This window comes from Typopeltis vanoorti, chromosome 13 (assembly GCF_054136105.1).
Source record: "Typopeltis vanoorti isolate ZY-2024b chromosome 13, IOZ_Tvanoo_1.0, whole genome shotgun sequence".
Lineage (NCBI taxonomy): Eukaryota > Metazoa > Arthropoda > Arachnida > Uropygi > Thelyphonidae > Typopeltis > Typopeltis vanoorti.
The window spans coordinates 66,916,089-66,937,535 of NC_143561.1; the positions used below are offsets into that span (position 1 = coordinate 66,916,089).

Below are 21,447 nucleotides of genomic sequence, written 5' to 3' on the forward strand. Positions count from 1 at the left end.
CTCCCATCACTGCATCTGGCAATATGGCCAGCCTATCTTCACTTAGCCTGTTTAATGTATTTTACAATATCCATGACACCTGTTTGAGATCTTATCCACATATTTGTCTTCGTATCTCTTAATGTTATTTTTAGCATACTTCTTTCCATGCGATGTTGTGTTGTTCTCAGCTTTTTGTTTAGGGCTTCTGTTAAAGTCTATGTTTCTCCTCCATATGTTAGGACAGGAAGTATGCATGGTCGAAAGCTTTCCTTTTTAGACTCATAGGGATTTCACTTTTGAATATGTCTCTCATTTTCCCATAAGCCATCCATCAAAGGTGAATTCTTCGTTCAGTCTCTTTTCTTTGGCACTCCTCAAAGGATAACAATTGGCCCAAATATACATATGAAGTAACTTGTTCTATTTCATGGTTTTCAACTTTGATTGTTCTATGGTTTATGTATTTATTCATCATTATTTTTGTTTTTTCTGTATTTATTTTTAATCCAGTTTCTCTGGAGGCTTCATTTAACTGATTTAGCCTTTCTTCCAGATCTTCAAGATTATCTGCTATTAGGACAATATCATCTGCAAATTTCAGATGATGCAGCCTTTCTCCATTTATGTTTATTCCTTTTGTTTCCCAATCAAGGCTTCTAAACCTGTAGTGCAGCTGTAAATAATATGGGAGATATGATGTCTCCTTGCCGGATGCCTTTTTGTATTGGGAACTTTTCATTGTTTTTATATAATTTAATTACAGAAGTTGCATTATTGTAAATATGTTTTAGTGTTTCAATATATGGATTCTCAGTTCTCTGGGTTTCAAGTGCTAAAACGTTACTGAGATAACTGCATAATTCCTAAGTTCTTACTTCTTAAACTTCTTTTCAATACTAGACAAGCTAAAAATATTTATTTCAAGACATCGATGTTACTCATTCGTGAAAGGTTACATCACACATGATTTTTGCTTAGTCAAATTGACTCACAATGTTATGAACTGTTCATGGATCTCTCCAACTCTTTAGATGAGGAAATTTGGCAAGTCTTAGATAAAATGATTAATACCAGTTTCACCAAAGAATTTAACAAAAGCAGACAGACCCAGATTAACTCATTGTGGGTGGTATAATCTACCTTTATACCACAATGAGTCTAAACCTTCTCTACCAGACAACCAAGTTATTCTTAATTTCTCAAATCACATCTTAAAGAAACCTGAAATTGATATTCTCAACAAAGGTTTCAACTATGCCTATGCAATAACTCCTCAACAGATTCCTAAGGTAGATTTCATCTGTAGTCTAGTTTTAAGCCATTCTATTTCTATTTCTTTATTTTGTTTTATTTTATCTAGATATTGGTTAATTCTTTGTTCATATAGCTATTGTACATTTGTGTGTCATTCAGTAGTCTAGTTTTATAAACAAATGTTTCAATTTTTCTTTCTGTTCTTGTTACTTGTAGCCATTTAGGTGGTAATCTTAATTTTATTTTAACAAGGAAGTGGTCACTGCTTATTTCATATCCTCTGTGAACTCTAACATCTAGTGAAAATTTTGATGTCTTTTCATTTAATATAAAGTAATCTAATATTGATTTCCATCCTCTTGCTGCCCAAGTATATTTATGTCTTTATGTTTATAGAAGGAATTCATTATTTTTAGGTTATTATAAACTACAAAGTCAATCAATTTTTTACCATTCCTGTTTAGAGTATGTTCTCCATGTATTTCTATATTATTATTAATTTTCGTGTTTCCAATTCTTGCATTTAAGTCTCCTGCTAAAATTATGTAATCATTTTTATTTATTTTATTATATATGTTTTGTAGCTGATTATAAAAATCAATATTATCCTGTTATCTTCCCTCTTCTGGGGCATATAAACCAATTATTGTTAAATAGCCTCTATCTATTTTTATTCTAGCTTCTATTATTCTTTCATTCCATAGTTTATAATGTTTTAACTGTTTTGAAAGGGAGTTATGAATCCAAATCATGACTCCTGCTTGTGCTCTTTGGTCTCTGTCGACTCCACTGTATATCACATTAAAATTTTCAGTTCTCATGGTTCCTTTTAATTTCTTTTTTGTTTCAGTGATTACTGCTATTTTAAAATTTCTTTCATTTAATAATTGGTCTAATTCTATTTCTTTATATGCTATTCCTCTTGCATTCCAGTTTGCTATGTGTATTATATTTTGTCGTTTCCATTTTTGTTTTACCTTTTCCATTCCAGGGGTCATTTCCCATAGATTCAATCCAATTATCTTTTTCTGTCAGCTTACTAGTAGAATTATGTTCTCCATGTCAGGGGACTAGCCTGATGATGGAATAGTTCAGTGGTAGGGCTGCTACCTTTAGGCTTCTGAACTAGTCTTCTTCCGAATTTAAACCCATAGGAGGAATAGGGTATATTGAAGGGGGAGAAGAGTAGATTATAGAAGAATTATAGTAAGGCTTATAGAGAGGGCATAGTTGTAAGGCCAGAAATGAAAAGACCCCATGGCCCTCGAGTTGCAACTCGAGGGCCATGGGAACAATTCAAAAGTTGCAACTGCTACTTTTGAATAAATAAATTTATTTTTGTTTGAATGTTTATTAAACATTTGCATGAAACATAAGATGTTCTAAAATGTGACATCCTTCAGAATGAAAGATGTTATCTAGTTTTGAGAAATACTGCTTTAGATGAACTCATATAAACATGCTGCAAGAGTCTGTCTAATCTTGCAATTTGTAATGTAACTAAATTGTGTTACAATATTAGGTAGTATGATAGTTTCTATAAGAATAGAAAACACTCAAGATAGTATCTTTTGGCTGTGGAACAATTATACAGGTTTATTATTATTATGAGAGACCTCCAGGGAGTCAGGGACTCATCAAGAGAGGCCACATATTACATGCTATCATACTTGCTCTTGAATTCATTCACGCTGCTTGCACACGCAACATCCAATGGCAATCCACTCCAGTCATGCACTTCTCTATCAGAAAAATTTAGACCCCCTCCCTCTTGATGGCAGTCATTCTCAACTTCCATGGATGTTCTCGCATCCTTTCCTCATCCTCCATAAAATGGAAAATTCCATCTACTCTTTCAGAAGTTTAAGTCTCAATAATATCACCCATCTTTCTCCTGTTTGCTAGTGTCTGCAGCCTACAAATTCTCAATCTGTCTTCATACTCTGTATTCCATAATTCCAATATCATTTTTGACACTCTCCTTTGTGCACTCTTTCCAATGTATCAGAATCACCAGAGGACCAGACCTGCATGCAGTAGTCCAAGTGAGGTCCTTATCAAGGCCTTGTAAAGAAGCAAAATAACTTCTTTATATTTACATGTTAAAGTTCATTTCAGCATTGCAGTTATCTTTTGAGTTGTATTTGCAATCTTTGCTACATGACTCCAGAACTTCAACTTCCTATCTACTAAAACTCCAAGATCCTTAGCCTCATCAGTTTCTTCAAGCATAATCCCACCAATATAATGCAACATTGGATATCTAATCACACCGAAGTGCATGAGTTTACATTTATTAACATTGAAATGACAGCCATTTTTGCATGCCCACAATTCCAGCCTATTCAAATCATTCTGCAAGTACTGCATATCAGCAGCACTCCTGATTACCCTATCTATATTTATATCATCAACAAATAGCTGTATGTCACATGTCAAATCCTTCCCAATGTCATTAATGTACAGATTGAATAATAATGGAGCAAGGACTTGATCCTTGAGACACACTACTGGTTACTTTGAATCTTGCGGATTCATGCCCCCATATACGACTTTTTGATATCTGTTAGTCATCCATCCTCTTATCCATGCCAATAGTTTATAATCAATCCCATATTCTCCAATTTATGCAACAGTATTTCATGCCGCATTCTGTCAAAAGCCTTAGCAAAATCCAAAAGTATCATGGTTTATCCATTTTCCTTGTGCAACTCAGCAGTAACATTATTATGAGCAAGTTGCTAAAACATGACCTTTCCTTAGTAAACCCATGCTGTTCATTGCAAAGTAGAGATTCTCTGTCAACTCATTTCTGAATGCTAGCCCTAACCAACTTTTCCAAAATCTTCACCATTACTCCTGAGATACTGATTGGGCAATAATTGGATACATCAGTCTTTGCACAACCCTAGTGCAGTGGGATTACCATACAGTAATCCCACTGCATTCCTGTAGAATCTTCTCTGTTTTGAGACTCAAAAAATTATATAGCATTGTCAAGGGAATAGGCAGTTCAGCTGAACTCTCTTTTAGCATCCATGCTGACATCCCATCAATTCCTAATGCAGAATTCTTATTCAGTTTGTGTAACAGCTCTAGTATTTCCTCATCCAATGAAGAGGTAGCAGTGAGTTCAATGTTGCATATACCAGGTTGATAACTTTTAGCAAAATGGCTGCTAATTAGTTGAACAGTCACTTCTGCATCAGTCACCTGCATTCAGTAGAGTTATTCTTTCAAATTCATTGTTTCTTTTTGCTTGCAGCATATTAATAGAATGCTTTGGGGGTTGTCTTTAGCTTGCAGAGGCAGTTTCTTTTCATACTCAGACTTAGCTTTCTGTACAACACTTGCGACTCTTCTGACTTGCCGCTTATAATTTTCATATCGGACATCATCCTTATGCACACAGCCTTTCTACATCTTCTACAGCATTCCTTCTACATCAACCTTTTCTTATGAATCTCTTGCTTGATAAGATTACATATCAACTTTACTCCTACCCTATTTATTCTTCGAACTCGTGGGACGCATTCTGATATCGCATCATTTAAGTATTTTTTAAACACTTCCCATGCACTGTCAGTATCCTTTCCATCCGATAACCATGGCGCAGAACCCAGCATACCCCTCAGGTGGTCATAATTTCCTGTTTTATAGTTCAGTATATAATCTTTTCTGAATGGAACATTCATAAACTTAGCCACTTCTGAAGTGAGTACTGCATGATCACTGTCAGAGGCAGAATGGTTGTCTTTAACTGAAACATCCCCTGACACTGTAATCAGATCTAACACTCTTTTACCTCAAGTTCCTTCTGTCACATGCTTCTTGAGGAAGTTGTCTTGCAACAGCTCAATAAATTCAGTTTCATTCTTCTCATGTGATTTCATAGCTATCTAATTCAAGTACCCCATTTTTATTTGTTGATGCATTTCTTCATCACCAGCAACCAATCCACAGGTCTGTAACAACCCACTGTGTATTTAATATTGTTAGACTCCACCTCACACCAGATGACTTCAATAACTTCAAACTCACTGCTACATGAAAAATTGTTATTAGTATTGCAGTCATAGGTCTCAACTCTAAGTGGATTCAAGACATTTGATATCATTAGCAGCATGCCCCCCCCTCCCACCCTATCATGTCTATACTTCCTAAAATTATATTGCATCTTTGATATTTCACACTACCTGAAAGCAGGAGGATTGAAACCAACGCAAATTGCTAATTACTTCTTGTTTATTGACCATGTTTTAGGATGCGTGGGATTGTTCCTTGCAACAACCCCATGTAACAATAATCGTATATTCTATACAGGTGCCACTTCGATATTATTAGTTTCTCTAGTAAACTCCTTGATTGATATTTTTGATCAGCTTTCAAATACTGCTTTTGATTGACAAGAATATGACAAAAAATGTTTTTTTTGTGTGTGTGGTATGTTTTGCAGATTCATTTATGACTATAACTGTATAACATTCAGACATTTAAATAATGCACAAAGTACAATCTTTAGTATTCAAATATGTTATATATTTTGATTTGTGATGTTAATATTTGCTGAAAAAAATTGTAGTTTTAGTCAAATATATACTGTATATATTTGATCCAAGATTGGATCTCCTTGTCTCTAAGTAGAAATTCTCCTTAAATTTTTTCAATCATTTCATGAAACTACTGATTTTTTTTTTTTTTTTTTGTGTTGAAAATCATTATTTCTATACTAATTTATAAACTACAAACAGACTTTATTCTATTTCCAGTCCACAGCCTCAGGTGAAACATTATCACATAAAAATGAAAGAAGGTGGATATTATTTATCAGAGAAGCATATTTTTCCTACTATACAAGAACTTATATATTATCACAAACACAATAGTGCAGGTTTGGCCACGAGATTAAAACAGCCCCCTACATGTCAAGCAAGAACTACACCTACTACTGCAGGACTAAGCCATGGTTAGTTATTGTGCAATGCATCTAAATTTATTTTTTTATTACTTTCATTTGTTGTTTTCTGTTTACAAAAGCTCATAATATATGACATTTTAAATTTAAATACATTACAATATATAAAGAATATGCACACACACACGTGTGTGTGACTCCTGAAATACAAATTTAATCCTACTAGCCACAAAAATTTTTTTTACTCAAGTCACAGTTGATTTGCATTAAGTCCATTTTTGTTTAATATTGTGATGGAGGAGGTGAGAGAAGATGTGCCTTGGACAATGTTGGATGCAGATGACATTGTGCTGCATGCAGAATCAAGAGAAGTGGCAGCTGAACTGGAAAGATGGAGGAAAGTACTGGAAGAGAGAGAGAGGTATGAGGCTGAGCAGAAGTAAGACAGAGTATGTGTGTTGCAAGTCGATGACAGTCGAGAGACGGAGCTGGAAGGAAATGTCATCAGGAAGTTTAGGGATTTTAGATACTTAAGTTCAACAGTGAAAGAGGATGGAGAGGCTGAGAAGGAAGTGGGGTGCAGGATACAAGCTGGATGGAGGAACTGGAGAGAGAGAGAGAGAGATGGCTGGAGTGCTATGCGATAAGAGGGTGCTGATCAATATGAAAGGCAAAATCTACAGTAGTAATAGTGAGACCAGCTATGACATATGCAATGGAAACTGTGGTTGAAGAAAAATAACATTAGCAGGATGGAGGTAGCAGAGATGAGAATGCTTAGGTGGATGTGCAGTGTGACCAGAAAGGATCATCTGAGAAATTACTATAAGGGGAACGGTGAAAGTTACAAACTTAGGAGTGAAGATACAGGAGGTAAGGTTGAGATGGTTTGGTCATGTGGTGAGGAGGGAGGATGAGTATGTGGGAAGAAAGGTCACGCAGATGGATGTGCAGAGGAGGAAGCATGGGTGGCCAAAGAAGAGATGGAGGGAGCTAGTGGAGGAGGACTTGATGAAGAACTTGGATGTGGTTACAGCCCAAGATAGGAGGATGTGGAGGAGACTTGTTAAAAACAGTGACCCTACTTAAGTGGGATAAGCTGCAGAAGCAGCAGCCACAAAAAAAAAATTTTACTCAATGAAGGTGTTGGTAGGTTTAAAAAATTAAATGTTATGATGATAAAACAAAATAATACATTTCTGTGGGTAGTATTTGGTATTGAGATCACATTATTATGTAAATAATGTGGTCTCTAGTAATAAAAATAAGCAATTAAAATCCGACAAGTTTTGTAAGTTGTAAGACTTGCATCATCAGGGATACTGGTACAGAGAAGTTTTACACAACAAAAGTCTATTAACAGTTAATTACACATATAGATGTTTTGATAACTTCAAAACTGTTACATATAATTGATCAACCAGAATAGGTATTCTGGTTGATCAATTTTTTTTAATAATGCATTTTAAAACATACTAACTGTTCACTGTATATCTTATATTTTCAATAGTGCAGTTGTCTTGAACAAACAATTCAATATCTTACTAGCTAAAAAAAGTGCACACAATTTGTTTAATTAGGGCTTGGCTTACAAAACATTGATTTTTCAAAGTTGAAACTAGGAAAAGTTATTCCAGAACCTAAAGAACACTTTCTGAAATTGTACAAATGGTTATTGGTCAGACTCTCAACTTGTTCTGTGAGAGCTGGTTGTAGAATAAAGGTAAAATATTAGCCAAAACTCAAGAAGCACAAGAGCAATTTTTTGTTAAGCAAAGAATGTTATAGAAAATTTGACTTCAACTGTGCAAAAACAAGAAATCACTTTCTAGTAAGCAAGGATTATTCAAAATCTGGATTTATGGCAAAAGAAGCATCTGCATCCCAGTGAAATTTTTTAGGACATAACTAAAGTTCTCCTTGGAAAGACTTTTAATGGGATTATATTGATCAAGTGCATATAATAAACAACTAAGTTATACCAATTAGTTTCACCAACTAAAGCTGTTGGCATCTTCAGGGTACATAACTGATGTAAGGCACTAAAAAGTAAAAAACTGTTACAAACTATAATCAGCCAATTCCAATTATATTAAACAAAGAACAGAGCATACAATACATTCATAGAGCATGGATGATATCACTTGTTATTTAGGAACGTTCTATAGTAGGCACTATAATTCAGTTCTGGAGAGTTGAAGGATCTGATAAGGGTCTTCCAGATCACGGGCAAGATTAGTCCTTGGTTCCTGTTAATGTTTTGTATACAGCGGGTAACTGTTGTGGCCTCCTTAAAAATTCGGGAGCAGAAGTCCTCCTCCATGTAAGGAATTGTGCTTCTATCCCACTCTATGGTATGGTTCGTTCTTGAGAAATGAAAAGCTAACCCCGATTTTTCTTTTCTGTTATTATTGACGTCACTTATGTGTTCTTTTTGCCTAATTTCAAGGCTCCTTGAAGTTTGGCCGATGTAATTCAAGCCACACGAGCAGGGTATGTTATAAACTCCAGCATATTTGGAGAAAGGATGGCTATCTTTTGGAGATCTTAAGAATTGTCTAATCGTTTCTGTGGGTTTAAAGCCACTCTTATTTTATGTGGTCTAAGGAGTCTAGCAATCTTATTGGAAACTGTCCCTAAGTATGGAATGACGATGGTAGAAATATAATGTACATCATCTTGTTGTCTTTGTCGGGGTTCAGAGAAAAGTACCTTGTGGATGAGTCTTTGAGGAAATCCATTCATGGTAAGGTTGGTGGGTATCAGGGATAGTTCTTCCTGGAGGTCTTGTTGATCTGTTATAAGGAGAGAGGCGTGGTTCTTCAACATGTGTACAATACTAAGTTTCTGAGAAATGTGGTGGCAGGAAGTGAAATGTAAATAACGTCCTGTTGGTAGGTTTGCGGTAAACTGAGAGGTTGATACCACCATTTGGAAGCTTCTTAATTAAAGTGTCCAGAAATGATAATTGGTTATCTTTTTCAAGTTCTAGAGTGAATTTGATTGTGTGGTGTAGAGAGTTGATTTTGTTAAGAAAGTCGAAAAGGTCCTTTTTTGTGTGGTTCCAAACGATAAAGATATCGTCCACGTATCTCCACCATGCACTTGCCCACTCTATACAAAACCTTAACAGGAACCAAGGACTAATCTTGCCCGTGATCTGGAAGACCCTTATCAGATCCTTCAACTCTCCAGAACTGAATTATAGTGCCAACTATAGAACGTTCCTAAATAACAAGTGATATCATCCACGCTCTATGAATGTATTGTACGCTCTGTTCTTTGTTTAATATAATTGGAATCGGTTGATTATAGTTTGTAACAGTTCTTTACTTTTTAGTGCCTTACATCAGTTATGTACCCTGAGGATGCCAACAGCCTTAGTTGGCTGTAACTTAGTTATTTATTATATGCACTTGATCAATATAATCCCATTAAGTCTTTCCAGAGCTTTTTGGTCAAGAAAATTAAACGTTTTTTAACATAAAGTTCTCATTTTTTGAATTTATTATTTACTATTTTATTTTTAAATTTTTGAAAAATTAAAAAGTCTCATATTCTGATTGATAGAAAATTAGATACAAAGTTAGTTAAAAAAAAAATTCTGCTACTGTGAACTGATACAAAACCAGACTCAACTGAGGTACACGATTAAATGCATATTTAGCATTATGTGTTGGTTATACAGGATTCGTCATAGATGACTGAGAAGAGATGTTTTAACATAGTCTTTGAGAAATGTGATAAACTGGCTTAGATGTGTGTGACCTTCTGATAGTACTGTCCATTATTACGTTGGAGACTTAGTGGAGGTCTGAGGTTTGAAACACTTAAGTTTTTTTTTGCATGAAGTATCTTCATGTCTAGGCTACTTGTATATACTTGCTGTTGACTTCACATCAGTTGTCTTAATATCCCATTATGCAAAACATACTTCCTTTTGGATGTGCCCATTACTGTGAATTATTATGGGAAGGGTCACCACTCAGACTGGTACTGGTTTCTATTTTTTATTGAGGTCTCATCAGTGGGAACCAGACCCAAGAAGATGCCAAGGTTGAATTAATGCAGAAGTCACATTTAGGTGAAGGATTAAATAAGAATATAATTTCTAATTAAGTTCTTGTCTATCAAATTCTCTCCATATATCTATAACATGCAAATCCTCTATTACGAGATTTTGCATTCCCAAACTTGAGATTCAGGTAATTATCTCTTAGTAGCTTCATTTAACAGTAGATTTTGGTTTGATGTTATACTTGCATGTAAAATGTGAGTAACATGTTCATAATATGTATGTAGGAAGAAATTAAAATTAGTTTCTTGATTAAATTTCTAGTAGTTTAATTTATTTTTGAATAGCTTATTATGCTGGCTATATTTTCCAGATTTGTAATGGTTACGATCTCTATGAAAATAGTAAAATATGTTTCTGAAAGAAGTTTGAATATTAACCTATCAGTGTGGAGTATATAGAGATGGGGGGGCTGAAAAGTTCTGATAAACACCTAGAACAAAATTGATATTAAGCAACTGATATAACCATAAGAAAGAACATATCTCGAAACCCGTTAATCCCCATGTTTCATCCAATTGTAATAATTTTTTTTTTTTTTTTTCCCTTTTCCTTTTAGGATATGTGAGAAGACATCATTACCTTAATTCCTTCAAGATGATTGTCACAACTTTTCAGCATAATTGTATACATATATCATTGCATAAGCATTTTATGCTTCAGGAATATATATATAAAGATGGAAGCACTCTTTGTGCTTTTATATAATGAATACTTATTTTAGTATTCATCCATTCTAGATAAGATTTCCATGCTAAAGGGCTGAAAACAGTATTTAAATTTTGAATAAAGCAATTAGTTTTAAGTTTTTTAAACAAGTTAATTTATGACATTTATTTAATTTTCATGCAGCACTGAAGCACATCTTTGTGATAAAGGTATGCTTTTTGTTTCTTCTTCCATTCCCCATCCTTCTGAATGTTTTACAATGGTTAAAATGCTTATCAAGTTCATATTAAATTAATAAAAAAAATTAAATAAATATATTCTTTAACAGTTATGTCTTGTCCATACACCTTTGTAGAAAGTTTTCTTGTGAGCAGTTTTTAGCTTATGAAATTTATTGATTTCATATGCAGTAGGTAAATGTGCATAAAATATTTGTAAATTATCTCCTTTCTGAGTAATGTAGGTAATTACAACAATTAATTATCAGTCGAAGTTCCATATTATGGATATCTGATTGCCAGATACTTTTATTTTTCCATCTTTTATAAGGAAAAATGCTTTCATTGACTGACTCCAGCGATTACTGAAGATCATGTGCTAATCTCCAGTAACCCCCTCCCAAGCATACATAGTTTATCCACAAAATTTGCTTATCATGCAATTCCTATTTCTGATAGGAAAAATTAAAGTAATTGAACATAGGATATTTATCTTCTGTTATGGCATATCTAAGTAGTAGCAACGTTTAACATACTCGTGAATACTCAATTTTGAATATTTTGTATGCATTATTGACTTCTGAAAAATATGAAAAAAAAAAAAAAAGAACAAAATTGCATTAATATAAAATAAAACTTGAGTTATAACTTGAATAGTTTGTAGCTATCTTCATCAGCCATTTTCTGTCCACTGCTTGATGAAGGCCTTCCTCAAGATCCTCCATTCAGTTCTATCTTCACTTTTTCTATGTCACTGAGTTCTTGTAGTTGCTTTAATTTATCCTCCCACCATCTCTTTGGTCTTCCTGTGGCTCTCTTTCCATTTCTGGGATACCATTCTGATATCAACTTTGTTCATTTTTGAATGTTACTTCTTTCAATATGGCTTGCCCATTGCCATTTGGAGCTTTTAATGGCTGTTGTAATGTCTCTCATTCTATTCTGAGCTCTGACCCAAGTATTGTGTTTTCTATCTAGAATGGTAATACCAAGTAATGATCTTCCCTATGTCATATGGAAGTTAAATGGTTTTCTTATTATCTCCACTGCAGTGTATCTAAACTAGCTTATTCTTAATCTGACTTCACTAATGAGACACTGGTAGTAGTAGTACCTCATTAGTTAAGTCAGATTAAGAACAGTATGACATGCATGCTTTGGTGGAAAAGACTCCAAACCTTATGAACCTTGAAGTCTTTATAAAGGAACCTTTATAAAGACTTCAACTGATGCTAAGTTAACCAGGTTAAGTAAGGTCCTAGAAACTGGCTGTTCTTCTGACAGTAGGGGCAAACTGAATTGTGAATATTCACCGGATTTCTGTCTGCACGATATAGTGTGAGATTGCAAATATGCATAATAATAAGATTGTGTTACCATCTGTTTTAATGGAACATAAGATTGTACTGTAATTCAGTAATCCTACAGTTTAAATTATTTATATTTCAAACAAATTATATTTCAAAACTTTAGAACTCAACACTATGGACATAGGATACACTGGGGAGTAGGGCTGACCACCTTATCCTGTGAACGGTTTGAGGTCTGATGATTAATGAACCCTTGACACCGCAAGGTAAAAGAGAGAAAGGAAGATGATGAGATATTTCAAACATTTAAGCTTTGTTGTAAGCCATATGATAAGGCAGCAGTGGTGTCCAGATCCAGCCTTCAAATGGTTTTTTGTACCACCCACAAGATATTCAGAGCAATTCAAATATTTATCATCTATATTTTAGGCTTATATGGAGACTAAAATGAGGTGTGTGCATGTAGAAATCTTGAAATTACATCCCTACTATTAAATTTTTGGTAAACCAACTCTACATCCAACCCTCAGCACACCAAGTTCACCTTGACAGTCTTTATTAGTGCAGAGAAGTAGAGCAAAAATTGTATTTAATCTATTTGAATGAATTTTTACCATCCAAATACATTTTGGATATGAATCAGAACTATTAAAATTACTGGCATCAGGTGAGACATTGCTAATAGAGTAGGATATGATTACAGGAATAGAATGCAACAGATTGTGAATTTTGCAAGGAAATAAAAAGGACAAAAGGTAACAAGACAGGAAAGTATTTCTAATGATTGCAGAGGAATTAAATCTAACTAGAATAGAAATCTCTGGTGATGATAGTAAGAGTGATACAGGCAGTGCGTACAAGGCTGTTTGGTGTGAGATTAAGTTATCCAAACAAAATACAAATTGAGTGCTGTTAATAGACCAGGATCAGATTACATACTAGGATCATATGAGTACAGACTGAACTTAATCAAATAAATCTTATGGATATGAGAACTATCACATTATGGGAGATATAGACTGGAAGGAGAAGAAAGCATATAAGGTCAAGGAAAGAATTCATACATATACTAAGGAATAGCAGTCTTAAGTAGCACATGAAAGGGACATGCAAGAACATTGGATCTTGTGTCAGAATCTATAAATGAGGTGACTCTTATTCCTCTGATTGGTGAGAATGATCATGCAATTTTAACTTGGAAGATGACCATGTGAGAGCTATGCCTAATAAAAGAGCATATGTGGAACTGTAAGGCAGGTGATTTTAATAAACTAATAAGGCAGTACCTCAGTGAGACACTGCACAGTAGAGGAATCAACGTGCATGTAGGAAGAAGTCAAAAAGTGTCAGAAGGAGGTGATATCTGGCTGCATCCCTAGAGTTAAGAAAATAAATTGCATTGGAGTTAACTAGGGAAAAAAAAAAGGAATCTTGTGGACTTATCATAAGAATAGTAATGAAGATGTGTTGAAGCAGTACAAAGGGCAAGCTAAAAAGTGAGCCATGGTGAGAAAGTAAAATTGGATTACGAAAAGAAGGTAGCTGAATAGGCCAAAGGAAATGTCAGAGAATTTTGTGGCTATGTAACAAGTAAAAACCTTAGTGAATTTGGATGGTAGGAAGGTATACATTCTAGGCAGACCCATTAGCTCTCAGGATGCTGAGGGAGAACTGGACAAAATGGAGATAGATGAGTTAGGTGTTAAAGCTATTACAAGGACTTAATTCAAATAAAATGGGATTGGATGAGATATTAACATGGGTGCTGGAAGAATGTGCAAGAGAATTAGCAGTCCTGACTTTATTGCTCAATTAACGTTTCAGCAAATGCATGATTCCTGAGTTGGAAGGAGAGCATGTTAATTCCATTATACAAGAGTTATACAAAATTAGACTGAATGCAGTGGGACTAATGAGTATATAGCTGGTGGTCAAGCTATTGGAAATGCTTGTTTGTAATTATATCCAAAGGTAGGTAGAAATAGCCTCTACAGACAGCATGGTTTAAAGATAAGTTTGCCATTATACTCCTAGATTTTGTTAAGGCATTTGACAGGATTCCACAGGTTTCTGTACAAATGCAAAGGAATAGGGATGCAAACTACACTGTTAAAACAAATTGGAGGGTCACGGCTTCTTGACAGGTATGTTCTTCTTTAAGTGCTATTTTCTAATGGAGTTCAGTGACCACTTTTGCAAATTTACTTTTGTCTTTATGATAGGTATCAGAACGTCTAAAAGAAAATGATCTGTGGTATCACAGGGTTCTGTGGATGGGCCATTGTTCAATTTTATTAATCATATCGAGCCTAGGGAAATATCTAGTTATTTGCTGATGAACTAAGTTAGGGGAGAGTGATAAGGGACAGAGCTGATACAGAATCCCTGCAAGTCAACTTGAACATACTTGTTATGAGCAAGTGACAGTAAATGTGACTTCAGTGTTGCCAAGTATAAGGTTATGTATTTCAGTGGGAATTTGCTTCATTGAGGCTGGAGACTTGAAAAGCTATAGTGGAACAGAGTTAAAGTTTATAATCTCTACACTGCTTTCAAATCTTTATACAAACTCCCTCCATTCTCAATTCCAAATGTATATCAGGTTGTACCTGCAACCTGATTATAGACAAAGATCTGTCATCATCTGTCTGGAAAAGCATAAATACATCTGCTGTCATAATTATGGTTGATCAGATGTAGTAAATCGTATAATGGAAACCTCTGCATAGAATCAATTGGGGAAACAAACATTTTTTTTTTTATCATCATCATCAAATTCCTAATATGCATCCTCAGGAGATGTAAAGGATTAAAAAAGGATTTTTTTAAACTGGTTTTTAAGATATGCTGACTTTGGAATCTGCATATCTTAAAAACCAATCCAGCCTCCATGAACATGATTGCGGGAAACTGCTAATTTTCAGTCTGCACCCAAGAGGATGTCCCGCCTAAGGCTCTAAGTCTAAATTTGATCACACTTTTTTTGTGGTGCTTATATGTTAAGATTCTTATATTGTATTCCTAATGATTTCTCTTACAGAAAATACTGGATTGATTAAACCAAGAAGTTTTAAAATTTAAGTACATTATTTCAGGCTATCTCCATTTTATTATTTGACACCTCCAGGGAGTCCAAAGACTCATCTAGGAAGAGTGTGCCAACAGCAGCGAATGATTGATTCTCTTCCAACTACTAACCGTGCTCAAACTTGCTTAACTTTTTGCATGAGCCATTAGTAGCAGAGGCTCTACCAGTCGACAACCTTCTTTATCAGGGATAATAAGTCCTGAAATCATGTTTATCTCTCTCGTCTTCCTAATTAGCCATTACTACTTTGTGACATTTAGAAATGGTAATCAGGGTTATATATTTTATGTGTAATGTTAATTTATATTTTCATTCACTGAACCAGCAAGTGTCAACTTAAAATTATGAACTGAATTTAGTGAATCAACATTGGTTTTAACTGCAATCTTTTTTGTAGTTATGTATTTCCTTAAATGGATCACCCCCCATTTCCCCCCTCCTGCTTATTGCGAATTGTACTATGAATACTGCTTGAAATTACCAGACCATCTGGAAAATAATTAGTTATATTCATGAACTCATGTTTTTTAAGGGTTTAATAAAAAGTAATGGCAACAACCATAAATTACTAATGTCTAATTCTAAGATTATGAAGGAATTTTTAGATGGAAGCAGTGGTATGACTTGCAACAGCAACATTTGACATTGGTGTAGCATTTATGAATGTCAGGTCCTCTGGTCAAAATTCTACCCTGCAGGTGCTCACTGATTATAGACTGGTATAATTTGTGAAATGGTTTGTTCTTTCATAAAATGACAAAATTCTATGTAAACATTATCACAAAAATAAAGTTTCCTAACTTATTTTGTGAGGCAAAATAAAAGCATGGTCATTTACATTCATTTTTTGCTTGTCCTTGTATATACTTTTTTTTATTACGGTGTATGCTTATTTTTTTTCTTTTGTTAACTTTTTGTTTAAGTAACCTAATTTGCCTTTACTGATTATTATTTATTTTATTTTTTAAGTTTTCCATAATTTGGCTGGAAATATGATCATATTCTGTATTGTTACAAAAAAAACTTGCGGTTTGAGGTCTCCATCTCTTTTAAAGTTTAAACTATGTTTAATGCTCTTTTGAATATTTATGCTTATGGTAGCATATTGAAAATGTCAGACCTTCATAGTGTTTGTTGTTGTTGTTTTTTGTTCTGCCAGAACAAAAAACAATTACTTAAGCAGTACACATTCCAGTACTAGTGAATTTATAAATTACCACAGTTCTAATAAAATGCCAATAAAAAAAACAGCTGTGCTATTAATATTTTTATAAAGTTCTGTCATTTGAAGTTGCAAATTTGTTTATTTCAGACAAGTGGGAAATTGATCCGTCTGAGTTAACATTATTAGAAGAACTTGGAAGTGGTCAGTTTGGAGTAAGTCACATTTTTTGTATCTTCATTATGCATTTGATTACTCTTTGATAATTTATAGCTAAATTTTAGCACTATATCTGCATAATTTTTAATGCTTCAATTAATAAACATTTGCATTTATATATATTTATATATTATCTGCACTCCAGCCAAAAGGCTGCAGGTTCGAATCCCACAACGGGCATGGATGTTTGTCTGTGGGTCATAGTGGTGGTCGGCGATAGATGGCGTTGGTGTAGATGACAGTTGTAGAGTAGGTACCCTCCCTCGATGAGTCTTTGGACTCCCTAGAGGTGTTATGTAGTAATAATAATAATATAGTACTCATTCACTTCATTGCAAAAAAGTAATATTATTCCATAGCAATTACTGAAGTTGTTCTGATTATCAATTTTCAAGAAATAGTTGAATGAATTTCATCACAAACAAATTTTTTTTTTTTTTTTTTAAGTGAAGAAAAAAAAAAGAAAGTAGTGAAAGAACACATGGCTTACCTTTTGTGAGTTATTCATGTTCTTGAAAGAATTCTCATAGAATATTTTCTTAAGTAGAAACCCAGAATATTTAATGACAACTTAAATTTTTTTTATGAGAAAATGTCTCATAGAAAATCATTTAAGAAAGAATCTAAAAGTATTAAAAAATACATGTTTCTTGGCCAAATAATATTTTTTCAGGTTGATAGCAAACATTTAGACTATTTATATTCCCATTTGATATTCTAGGATTCTGGTTTTCTGTTGTCTGAATGTTAAAACACATGCTTACTTGGCTATCAAAAATTAGTTTCTTGGTACAAACTTTTGTCTTTATTTTGCTATGATCCTTTTCTAAATTTATTTTACAATTTCATAGACAATGAGACATTAAAATTCATGTTAATATTCTATAAAAAAATATCATGTATTCCAGAAGACGTTTAGCATGTATGACTTCTTCATCACTGGCATGCCAGTAGCAAGTCACAGAAAGGAAGCATTCCTTACTGTATGCATTTGCAGATTCTAAACTTCCACTATCATTATTGGTGAGGCTATCAATACTGTTAATAAAAATGTGTGGATTATCTTCCTGTATAATATAATCTGCATCAGATATGTAAAAATTTGGTTAAAAGCAAGTTTACAGAAGTGAGCAGCACTTTCCAGTGGGAAGGGTTATTGTTCAGTGTCATTTTTTTTAAATGCGAATCTCGCCTACAAAAGTTTGTAAACCTATCATATATTAGTAAATGGAGCATCTTTAGCTCAGTTGGTACAGACGAAACCTTTTGGTCAGAAAGACCTGGGTTCGATTCCCGTCCATGACTGGAGGAACTTTTATCTGGTATCTTTTTTCGACTGGCTAACTTGGTGAGTTAGCCGGTCTCATATCGAAGTAGAGTTTTTTCACCCAGAAACTCGGGTTTTTTGTTCCTCAGAACAGGCAAACTGGCCCTATAAATACATATGGATCTACAGTTTATGACGAGTCATAAAATTCATGAACCTCTCATTAGGGAAATCTTCCTATTCTAAGGGATGGATGACAAAGGGAAATGGGATATTAATAACTACCAAGGATGAACTAAAGATTAAATAATCTGGAAATCCCTCTGGAGATTAAATATAGAACTTTTTTTTTCAAGCTACCTCAAAACATCCAATAAGCATCCTGGAATTCATCTAAATTTCAAAGCAGTGTGCCTTTGTTTTCATTATTGATTAGGCAAAGCTGAAAAAGATGAAGCAACAACCTGCATGTGTAATAAACTGATTATAATGGACAAAATTCATTATATTAAATATTTTTTGCTAATAGTTATAAAAGTGGACAGTTTAGAACTGCAAAATAAAATTTAAAAAACAAACATTCCTTTTTGTATAAAAAGGGAATTTTTAATTTATAGCTTTACTGGATAAAATTTGATAAATAAAATAATGAAACCTGAAAACAGAGCCAGACCTTTCAGCCACTGTGCTATGTTGTTTATGACATATGAGATCAGAGAATGATCAATAGCCAGAATGAGAAACTGGGCATAGAAGAGATTTTAAAATTAAAATAGCAGGATATGCTGCCTGGATAAGACTTATCCAGGCAGCATTTGATAAATAAAATAATGAAACCTGAAAACAGAGCCAGACCTTTCAGCCACTGTGCTATGTTGTTTATGACATATGAGATCAGAGAATGATCAATAGCCAGAATGAGAAACTGGGCATAGAAGAGATTTTAAAATTAAAATAGCAGGATATGCTGCCTGGATAAGACTGCCACTGTGTGATTGTGAAGGAAGATGAATGCCTAGAGATGACCAGAGAGAACTTGGAAGGATAACCTAGTGGAGATGGCTGAACAATGTTGTCATCAGGAAGAACAGCAGAGACAAATAGGGAAGGCCTATAACTCAAAATGGTTATTAAAAAAAAGAGGATGCTTAGAAGAAAACTGGACTAGGACATCTGTTGGAGTTTTATTTCATGCACTTTGTATTTCTAGTTGATATGATGGAATTTATCTATACTGGTCATAGTCTTTATGATTTTATTTTTTTCTTTTTCATATTAAGTTTCCTAATTATCTACTTCATCTTCCTTCTCCTTAGCACATTACGTTTAGCATCTTAACATGTTAAGGACCATGTAATTTGGCTTCATATAAATTTAATTAATGTTAGGCTAGAGCAATTACTGCTATATACATAGTCTGGTATGTCTATAAATTGGTTGTATTCCCTGGCCAGTTTCTTTTGAGATGGAAAACCAAAGTTTCCGTGAGGGATGACCATGCTACTTCCATGTGACTGGCTAGCTTAGTTTAAAAAAAAAAAAAAAAAAAAAAAAAACCTCTTATAATGGTTCTTCACATCCTGGAACTGGATTCAAACCTGGTTATATCTAGCTAAATGTGATCATTACTGAGTGAGCTACAGGAGCATGCTTTCAGATTTTCTTTCTTTTTGGTTTGATGTTCTTATGCTGTGTTGGTATGTAATTTTTTATTTATATAAATTAAATTCATGCAAATAAGTCAGATACACTTGTAAAAATTATTTTTTTAAAGAAATTTCATTGCAAAATTTTCTTTGTACAGGTTGTAAGGAAAGGAAAATGGCGGGGAAGTATTGATGTTGCTGTGAAGATGATGAAAGAAGGCACTATGTCTGAAGATGATTTTATTGATGAGGCAAAAGTCATGACGTAAGTTGTCCAAACTTTAAAAAATAATTTTTTTTAATACAAGGTTGGACTAACTGATGGAAAAAAAGGCAAGAATGGCCAGAGTTGAGCTGCTAGAGCTAGTTTATGCAATAAAAATGAAATACACGATATGCACACTTGTAGGATAACACTGCATAATTCTCAGTTTGATCATTAGCCTTATTACACTTCTCATCCAATCTCAATTTTTCATTAAAACAAATATTCTATACTACCATTTTCTGGTTTATGTATCATTTTGTTGTAACTAAAGACTTCTGCTCAAGCTGGCTTGTTCGGTCATTTAAAAAAAAAAAAAATGTTTGGATCATTGATAATTAGTCAAGGCATTAAATTTGCACAAAATTTTGAACTACTACATTAAGTGCTGTTGCAGTAAGCTTACTCAAATGTGTAATGCAGTGAGGGTCACCTGAAATCTGTCAGATTCCATGTAAGTGACATCACATAACCTGGCTAGTTATAGAGTGTACCTGTTTTAAATATTGAATTTACTGTGACACTATTGCATACTCTTAAAGACTGCACGTAAGTAATGCAATGCTGAGATGGCTCATGAAAAGGAACACATCATATGATATCACTATTATTTCAGTTTGTGCTTTTGCATTCCAAAATGCTGAGATGTCAAATGTAATATATTGCCAGATCATTTATTAATAATGGAAATGAAATTGCTAAATCATGCTTATAAGCTATAAAACTACACTTGCAACCTGTACTTATGAAGATTTAGACTATGCATGTGAGAGTTGATTTGCTTGTGAGTGACAAGCAAGAGATTCTATTCTTTTGTATGGATCTGGACTATGGTGATGCATATCACTAACTTGGATTTTAGTCCAGTCTGCTGTGAAAGCAGTGTTCACATCATAGTTGTAAGTAATGATATATTCTGGCAAGTCCAGATCACACAATTTCATGAATTTGACATGAATTTTTAAAATCCTTCTGTCAACAGCATCATCTTCCTTAGTGGCTTCAGCCATAATTTTCACTATTATGACAAATAGTTGAGAAATCATGGGAATAACATGGATCTCTACCTAAGTTTTGTAGATCTAGAAAAAGCATATGACAATGCACCAAGAGAAAAGCATTTTCAAAATGCAACAAGTAGAACATTATACAGAATAATACATAGTCAATATTTAAATTGTAAGTCAGCAGTTAAAATTGAAGAAAGTACAGGAAGGTGGTGTGATGTAAAATCGAGTGTATGACAAGGGGGTGCACTTATCTCCACTGTTATTCAATCATCTATATGGATCACATTATGTAATAGTGGTATTAAACCTGATCTCAGAATTAGAAATATCAAACAGCTCTCTGCTGTAAGTAGATGATGCAGGTCCG

At 33.9% G+C, this 21,447-nt stretch overlaps 1 protein-coding gene across 4 annotated transcripts in view; it reads left to right on the forward strand.

The window, feature by feature from the left end:
• The window catches only part of LOC150100243 (tyrosine-protein kinase Btk-like), a 152,945-nt gene that overhangs the window by 97,972 nt on the left and 33,526 nt on the right, over window positions 1–21,447 (forward strand). For all 4 annotated transcript variants that reach the window (XM_090402576.1, XM_090402573.1, XM_090402574.1 and 1 more), the window contains exons 11-13: window positions 6,006–6,202; window positions 16,824–16,888; window positions 19,964–20,070. In XM_090402576.1, coding sequence (XP_090258702.1) covers window positions 6,006–6,202; window positions 16,824–16,888; window positions 19,964–20,070 — 369 coding nt within the window. The remainder of the gene's footprint in view (window positions 1–6,005; window positions 6,203–16,823; window positions 16,889–19,963; window positions 20,071–21,447) is intronic.